This window comes from Bremia lactucae (genome assembly GCF_004359215.1).
Source record: "Bremia lactucae strain SF5 chromosome Unknown BlacSF5_NotPlaced_178_SHOA01000114.1_533860bp, whole genome shotgun sequence".
Taxonomy (NCBI): domain Eukaryota; phylum Oomycota; class Peronosporomycetes; order Peronosporales; family Peronosporaceae; genus Bremia; species Bremia lactucae.
This window is the reverse complement of record NW_027152191.1, coordinates 359426-367487: the sequence shown is the minus strand read 5'-3', so window position 1 is coordinate 367487 and position 8062 is coordinate 359426. Positions and strand designations below refer to the sequence as shown.

The 8062-nt window shown below is 47.4% G+C and overlaps 5 protein-coding genes across 5 annotated transcripts; 3 read left to right on the top strand and 2 right to left on the bottom strand.

Moving 5' to 3' along the window:
* Nucleotides 1–582: 582 nt before the first annotated feature.
* CCR75_003387 (uncharacterized protein) lies at nucleotides 583–2158 on the bottom strand (the record flags this gene model as incomplete). The annotated part of the gene is made up of 2 exons (XM_067961483.1): nucleotides 583–1236; nucleotides 1298–2158. 2 exons carry the CDS (start codon nucleotides 2156–2158, stop codon nucleotides 583–585), a joined length of 1515 nt encoding a protein of 504 aa, XP_067816601.1.
* Nucleotides 2159–2319: 161 nt separating this feature from the next.
* CCR75_003388 (uncharacterized protein) lies at nucleotides 2320–3201 on the top strand (the record flags this gene model as incomplete). The annotated part of the gene is made up of 1 exon (XM_067961484.1): nucleotides 2320–3201. The coding sequence occupies one exon, from the start codon at nucleotides 2320–2322 to the stop codon at nucleotides 3199–3201; it is 882 nt and encodes a 293-aa protein (XP_067816982.1).
* Nucleotides 3202–3296: 95 nt separating this feature from the next.
* On the bottom strand, nucleotides 3297–4298 carry CCR75_003389 (uncharacterized protein; the record flags this gene model as incomplete). The annotated part of the gene is made up of 1 exon (XM_067961485.1): nucleotides 3297–4298. One exon carries the CDS (start codon nucleotides 4296–4298, stop codon nucleotides 3297–3299), a length of 1002 nt encoding a protein of 333 aa, XP_067816981.1.
* Nucleotides 4299–4783: 485 nt separating this feature from the next.
* On the top strand, nucleotides 4784–6406 carry CCR75_003390 (uncharacterized protein; the record flags this gene model as incomplete). Its single annotated transcript, XM_067961486.1, has 1 exon — nucleotides 4784–6406. One exon carries the CDS (start codon nucleotides 4784–4786, stop codon nucleotides 6404–6406), a length of 1623 nt encoding a protein of 540 aa, XP_067816686.1.
* Nucleotides 6407–6546: 140 nt separating this feature from the next.
* Nucleotides 6547–7536, top strand: CCR75_003391 (uncharacterized protein; the record flags this gene model as incomplete). The annotated part of the gene is made up of 1 exon (XM_067961487.1): nucleotides 6547–7536. One exon carries the CDS (start codon nucleotides 6547–6549, stop codon nucleotides 7534–7536), a length of 990 nt encoding a protein of 329 aa, XP_067817112.1.
* Between the last annotated feature and the right edge of the window lie 526 nt (nucleotides 7537–8062).

Here is an 8062-nt window from a genome sequence, read left to right as displayed (position 1 = left end):
TGCATAGACCACCGTGAGAGCAGATGCACAGCTGAAAAGAAATTTTCACGAAGAGTGCTACCGTCGCACACAAGCGAAACGCAAGCATCCAGTTTTGAGAAGTCCGGCGATCTGCCGTTAAGCGTGGCAGACAAGCGCTCGAGCGTTGTTTTCACCTCAGCCAGCTTCGCAGTCTTGGTTTGAATATTGACGTGATTAACGGCCTCGGCTGCGTGGCGATATGTCATGCCGATTGACTCGTGATTCAAGTTTTGAAAAGCGCATCAAGTTCTTGACGGTGATTATCTAACTGTCGAAGATTTTTATGATCAAGTCGTTCACATTCTCAGCATGTTGATCAGCAGCTTTTAGCATTGGAAATAAAAATAATAGTGTAAGAAGTTAGCCAAAACCAAGCTTACAAGTTTTGTTAAAAATTAAATATACATATGTGAAGACAGAATGTATGTTGCAATAGCCGGACGACAATATACACTGGCTGAGGTCCTGGACATGTAGTGTATGGAAGCCGTGAAAGCAATATAGTCTCTAGCAATATGGCTTCAGTATTAATTTAAAGGAAAACACTAGTGCATACACATTTCAGTCGCGGTTCGTGCTAGGAACAGCGTGAGTAGGCCATATATCTGGAAAAACGGCAGAAAAAAAGGCATCCTCAATCAAGCCAATACACACCATTAAGACGACATAGCTAAAAAGTATCATATAGCTATACACGTAGATTTGCCCGATCCATGGTGTATACGCAACATCGTTGAATGTATCATGAATTTCATCTCCGTTTGCCACAGAAAACAGTGTGGTGGCCGTGGTGCTCGCACTCTGGAAACGAGGAACCCTGGAACCAAACATGACAGTTCCAAAGAGCACAAACCCAACAAAGATGGGAAATACACCGACTAGAAATTGAATCACTCGCGGCAAACCACGCTTTAAGGTAAGTCCCAGAATTTGAAATCGTGCGTTTTCCTGCAAATATCGAATGAGGCAAAGCCACTGCAGTGCGCAGCATATGGCATACGTAAAGCATAACATATCGTTCAGAGAAAGCTCGTACGCATGGCGCCACGTGGTTAAAAGGCAAGCCACAGTCGCGAGATTAAGAGCTAGCACGAGCCAAAACCAGAAATTACAGCGTAACTCGTTCCTCAAAGCGAGCATGATTGTGCCTTTGCCAACACGGTAAGAAGGTTTTGCATGTTTCATCTCATTCCACACCAAATAGAAATCAAGTACCTGTAATAGAGCAATCATCAACAACTTTTACGACGTGTTGCCACCCCTGCTTGTAGCTCACCTGGTGCAGGCCAATCGTCGTCAGTGTAAGCCAATCAAACACGACACCCGTGTCAGATAATACGGGCGGCATTCTTCGCTCCCCAATTGTTCGCTGTCTATCAAGCAGCGGCACATATGACAGGGCGTAATTCATTGTCACCTCCAAATGACCTTGATTTAGCAGGTCGTAGCGCATGACCACCGTCCACTCGTACAACATTTCCGTCTTGCCAGCCTTTTCCTTTTCCTTCGCCTTCTGCCGCATTCCCACTACCATTTTCATCTCCATAGCGTCTAATGTATCAAAGAAATGTCGCGTTTCTTGCTGTCTCGCAGCCTCACTTCCTAATCGCAGAGCTGGCGGCCACTGCGAGCTGACCGATTCATTCGTAATGCTAAAAAGCGATTCCGAAGTATCATCATTTACACTTGAGCGCACCGTGAGTAGTGGAGGCGGTAACTGGGATCGTGTGTTGTTACTGTAGACAAGGAACGAGTCCAGCGCCACGTCCGCCAGTCGAATGTAATTACGTACAACTCCATGAAGATGCTGACGCGTCTCGTTAATCGTAAATAGCAAGCCTACTGGCAGCGCGGACGCACGCGCAGCAAAGCCACCGGCAAAAAATTCGTCATTTGCGTTCGCAGCAATCATTTCTTCCACCTCGAGCAAGAAATGAGGGAGTGTCTCAACCATCGTCTCGTCTGGCGCTATCTTCTTGACTACATCCACGTAGAAAAGAAGACGCACCCATTCGTTGGCAGCGGCACGCTGAAGATAATGGAGCGACGAGCCTAATTGCGAGCTGTGGATTGTTAGAAGTAGAGCCACACAGACGTGTAAAGAAAGCCGCAGCAGCAAGAGCCCCCGAAATCTCATTGAAGTTACTTGGTCCTTGAGAACAGGGCATCCATAGTATGGAAACTACTCAAAAATTACGATTATGCACAAGTGACAAGCTAGATTAATTGTAACAAATTGACTGTTTGCCTCATCAACAAAATCCCATCGCGATCATTCCCATCGCGATCATTCCCATCATGGTCTTCGCGGATGCCGTGAACACTTTAGAGAGCGCGTCCCTGCTTGGAATCTTGATAACGGGACTGCTACTGGGACTAGTCCACGTGTTGACTGGGCCCGACCACCTGAGCGCACTCATTGTATTGAGCGCTGGATCTTCCTGGCGATCATGCCAGTTGGGCATGCGCTGGGGCTGCGGTCACTCGACAGGGCTCATTGTCGTCACGGTGTGCTTTTTGGCCCTCGACCAGCATCTCAACATGAATCGATTTGGAAACTATTGTGACTTCTTGGTGGGATTCCTTATGATGGCGCTCGGATTTTGGAGCTTGCGCTACTACTTGCAGCTTCGCCGCAAGCTGCAGCTTACGAATCAATTGGCACAAGAAACGACGCCATTGAATATGGAAGGCGAGATGCAGCTGAGGAGATCCAGTGTGGAAAGTGACACGGAGGTACAGAAGATTTTGCACTTCCACCAGTTGGACCACCAAGTTCTGTCAATGTCGACGGACCCGCTCCAACCGAGCATAAAAACGTGTTGCTTTGGATTTGTAGAAGCAGATATTAAAAACCCGCGTACGCAGCAGCTGACAGCCTTTGCATACGGAACGGCGCATGGTTTGGCAGGCACGGGTGGCATTTTAGGCGTACTGCCAGCTGTTTTCTTAAATGACTGGGCAAAATCGTCCGTTTACTTAGGTGCTTTCTGCGTGTCGTCCATCGCCACAATGGGAGGATTTGCTGCGCTATACGGAGAAGTAACTGGCCAAATGAGCCGCTTTTCGGACTCTTCCCTCATGCGCGTCGGCATTTTTTCGTCCTGTGTGTCGATATGCGTAGGATTGATGTGGGTTATTCTCGTCTCGACGGGAACTTTGGACGAGGTGTTTGGATAGTTTTAATGAGTTGAGATAAATTGGAGAAGTTTCTTTTATAACAGATTGTAAAGAAACATGATGTATCCAATCACGGAACAATACTTAGGTCATGTCTACTTTTTTTTTACCTTTTCATCCCATTTTACGTAAGGATACTTGAAGTAGATGATCGTACTCATTGTGACGAGCCCCGCGGCAACAAATACTTCATCAGGCAGCACAGTGCCGTAAGTGTAGCTTTCTACGAAGGCAGCGAAGGCAATTCCGCAAATAAGGGCAAATGACTTATGGACCCCGCCGACGTATTTAGTGACCGTGCTGACTAGCAGTCCACCCACAGCATTACTCATCACAGGAATTAGCGTAAAATAATTGCAGCCTTCCAAGCCATTAATGAAAAAATTCGTGGCGGGTGACTCCAAGACGGGCGTCTTGTTGATTGTGGACCAGATGGCCGGCAACACAAGAAATAAACTGCCATAAACAGACAACTCCATGGTCACGAGGGCTGAATTTCGCTTAGTTTGCTGCATCGAGCGCTGTATCAGCGCGGATCCAAGGCCTGACAGCATTGAAGCAAGCAGCACAGGAACGAGGCCGAGTTTTATGGGGATGGCGGACGCGTCGTTGGCTCCTCCATCTTTAGCGATTGATAGCAATACAGCGGCGCTCAGCAATAGCAGCATCGCAAAGAACTGTTGCATAGAGAAGCGTGTCCCTACAAGGATGTAGAGAAACAGTGCAGTAGAGATAAGTTTTGTCTGATTGATGAGGTTGAATACAAAAGACGGTAGATGCTGGTACGCGGTCTGGATGAGCACATTCTGCACAGCGTAGGTGCATGCAGGAAAACCCGAAGCCATAATACTATCGTGAAGACTCCATGTCTTCACGACTTTTCTGAGAGTGCCTGTGAAACGTAGCGATAGCAGCGACAGCAACAGCTTGCATACCTCGCAGGCGATCACCAGCAGCGAGCGGTTGTTGCACTCACCAACAAATTTTTTATAAATCATCGGTTGTAAGCCATATTGTATTGCAAGCAGAGCCATAGCCACACATCCAGTCTTGACGGTAGATGGCGTCGCGGCGTTCACAGGTGTGCATCCGGTCATTGACTGACAGACCAAAACTTGATGGTCTCGATTCAAAAATCATCTTCTATATTAAATTATTAAAAGAACAAAACCTACAATTGGTATCATCTTGAAAAACGTACAGCTACATTCTGTGGCAAGAATTACTCACATCCACAGTAAGATATTTCAAGCTTGCTAGTTTTCTTACATTTACTGATAAATGTTATTTTTTCCAACGTGCAGCTTTAAAGCGCTTAAGGCGTGTATAAAACGTCTGCTATCATGACATCATTGGTAAAAATAATAGTGACGTTATGATAGCTGTTAAGCTAGATGTGCAGCCAGAAAATTACCCAAGTTATATTTGTAATTTCAAATCGTATAAATTTACATATGTATGAATCCCCTAAAATTATGTGTTGCGCGGTTCCATGAGACCGTTCTATTCGTTTCTGAAGGCTAGAAGCCGAATCGCCCATACCTTTTATACTGACTACCGACTCGAGCCAGATAATCCCCGTATGGCAGACTTCCCGCAAGACCGACAGCTTCCAGCTGCCGCCGGTATCCGTGGACGCAATAAGAATAACGACGAGGCGTATTCCATCGAAAATAGTGGGGCTGAAATCATTGATGTGGCCAAAACCGAAGCCAAACCGTCTACGACCATAGCTGAAGACGTAAACTCAATGACGTCGACGACTGAAAAGAAGAAGAAAGCGTCATTATCAAATGGCTCGATATCTAGCGTAAAGGCGATACTACAGTGGTGGATTTCGATGCGCGTGCAATTTGGTAACGCCTTATTGTTTCAAATTTTCTTTGTCTACTTCACGCAAGGCATTCGTAGCACGTTGTGCTCCCTCGGTACGAGTTACTATTTAAACGAGACACTGATGCTATCGCCTGCCCAATCCGAGTCACTGCGGGCCACTGCCGCGATCCCTTGGATCATCAAACCGCTATACGGGATACTGTCCGATAGCGTCCCCATTTGGGGTACGCGCCGTAAATCGTACCTGCTTATTTTTAGTGCCATATCGGCGCTTGCGTACCTCGTCCTCTCAATTCCGGGCCTCATTACAACATATGCGCTCGCATCCATTGTACTTGTTATTGCGAGCCTCGGCATCGCTTTCTGCGACGTGGTGATCGATGGGAAGGTCGTCGAAGCGGCGCGCGGAGAGCGTGAGGATATGACCGGCAATCTGCAGACTTTATCGTGGATCTCCTTATCAGTAGGATCGGTGCTCGGGTCCATGGTAGCGGGCGCGGCTTTGAATACTTTCGGCCCCCTTGGCGTTTTCTTTCTCTCCGCAATGGGTCCGCTAAGCATTGTGCTACTCTCGATAGCAATCCCCGAGCAAACGTACGTGCCACAACACGACACTGGGTTTGTCCAAACCGTCCAAATCCAGTGCCGTGCTCTTGCCTCCGTCTTGGTCCATCCGATGTGCTGGCGCCCCGTGTTGTGGATCTTTCTCTCCAATGCACTTCCGTTCAGCGTCAATGAAGCCATGTTCAGCTTCAAGACAATTGAATTGGGCTTTTCAAAATCCTTTTTGGGTTTTATTTCGACCGTTGGGAGTGTCACGTTGCTTGGCACGACAGCACTATACAACGCTTATTTCCGTGACATGCCCTTTCGTCGCTTGTTTTTTCGTATCCAGCTTGCATCGGCCTGTGTCTCGATCATTGAGTTCGTCCTGGTGTCGCGCCTGAATCTAGCAGTTGGCATCAGCGACGAGTTTTTTATCTTTGGGGACGAAATTCTATCGGATGTCGTCGGCCGCCTCAAGCACATGCCGTCGCTCGTGCTGTGCGCGAAAATCTGCCCGCCTGGTATTGAAGGCACTATGTTTGCATTGCTGATGTCCCTGTACAACTTTTCGTGGTCAATTGCGTCGTACGGAGGTTCGTGGCTCTGCAGCTACTTGCAAATCTCCAAGACCAACTTCACGGGCCTTGCCACTGCCGTCACACTTCGCAGTGTCGCCAAACTCTTGCCACTCTGTCTCCTTTTCTTAGTACCTGCGACCACAAGTATTAGTAGCTCTAATGCCATGAAGGCATATTCGAACGACACAAATAACTGTTCTAGAGACCGTAAAAGAAATGACGCCGCCATCGATTCTAAAGTGTAAGTATACGAAAACATGCATATAATTTCGAGCAGATGTCTCCGCCATGGAGCCATCGAATAAAATCTATGCGACTACACAAAAGATTGGCTTCCTCACTTTGTAATACGCTACAGCGCTCCGCACTCCTCTCTATCTTTGCTATGCTTAATCTGTACCCGCCCGCGAACCACTTTGTGTACAGTGGGTCTAAGCTTAATTTCTCGTCGGAAATTGATCACGCCTGTCAGGCCATCAACGATGCATGTAAGGGGTTTGGCACCGATGAAAAGGCCCTTATCGCGGCGTTAGGCACGCAATCCGCGGATAATCGCTACTTAATATCTATGCGCTACAAAGAGCTGTTTAAGAAGAAGCTAGAGACGGTGCTCGAGTCCGAAACGTCGGGCGACTATGGCTATCTTCTTCAACTCATTGCGCAACCGCTGCCGGAAGCTGAGGCCACTATCCTACATGAAGCCACAAAGGGGCTAGGCACGAAAGAAAAGCTGATCTATCCCATCGTCATGGGTCGCACGAACGTCGAAATGGCGATCCTAAAGAAGACGTACTATGATGAGTTCGGCAACGACTTGGGGGCCACGATGTCCAGCGAGCTGAGCGGCGACTGTAAGAAGAGCGTCTTAGCATCGCTGCAGGCGCCCTTGGTCCAATTCAATCCCGCACTACACACTCCGCAGAAGGCGGAAATCGATGCTGACGATCTGTATAAGTCTGGCGAGGGTCGCATGGGTACGAGGGAAGAAGAGTTTATCAACATTTTGGTAATGAGCCCGCCCCAGCATCTAAGAGCTGTTAACTTCGCCTATGAGAAGAAGCACAAACGCAGCATCGCTCACGCGGTCAAGAAAGAATTTGGCGGAGACGCCAAAGATGCTTTGCTGTTTCTCGTGCGCATGGTGCTAGAACCGCTCGTGTTGCTCTCCGAGCTTTTTGAGAGCACGATGAAGGAATTTGGCACGGACGAGAAGGCGCTAAGCGCGGCAATAGTGCGATATCATTTAGTGCTCGACGATGTTCGACCTGTCTATAGGCAATTATACGGGAAGGATTTGCGTGAAAGGATCCAAGGTGAAGTCAGCGGCGATTACGGAAACCTCGTGCTCGCGGTTTTCGACGCTCCGAAGCACTAAGTCACTTATTAGTGCCACGACAGCTCAATTTACTTTAATTTTGTAAAATGCCAATTTAAAAATGTCGAATGAGTCATATTCAAAATCACTTTTTAACTTATTTTTCGTATTTGGTGAGGGTTGTGCGTCGACTGAATTTTTTGCCAGATTCTTAAAAAATGCACTTCGTGTGAATGAAAATAAAATGCCTGTGCAATTTACTGTTTACACATGCGTATTATATCACATTTTCAAACAACTAAACTATAAATGTACTTTGATATTAAACCTTTAATTAATGGCAACTTAATTTCGCAATTGTCACCAAGCAAAATTTGTATAAATTTCGTGTTTATCGAGGCGCGCCAACTGCCACGGGGTGCTCCACGTCGTACAGCAGTTTAGCCGGCTAACGGGCTTAATCGTGCAACAGATGAAAAGCAACTTCACCTTTCTGAACACTGCAGCTAATCTCGCTGTCCTCCAGCACAGGAACACGGTGCGGTACCTTGACTATGCCGTAGGAACTTGTAGGCGGGCGCTACTT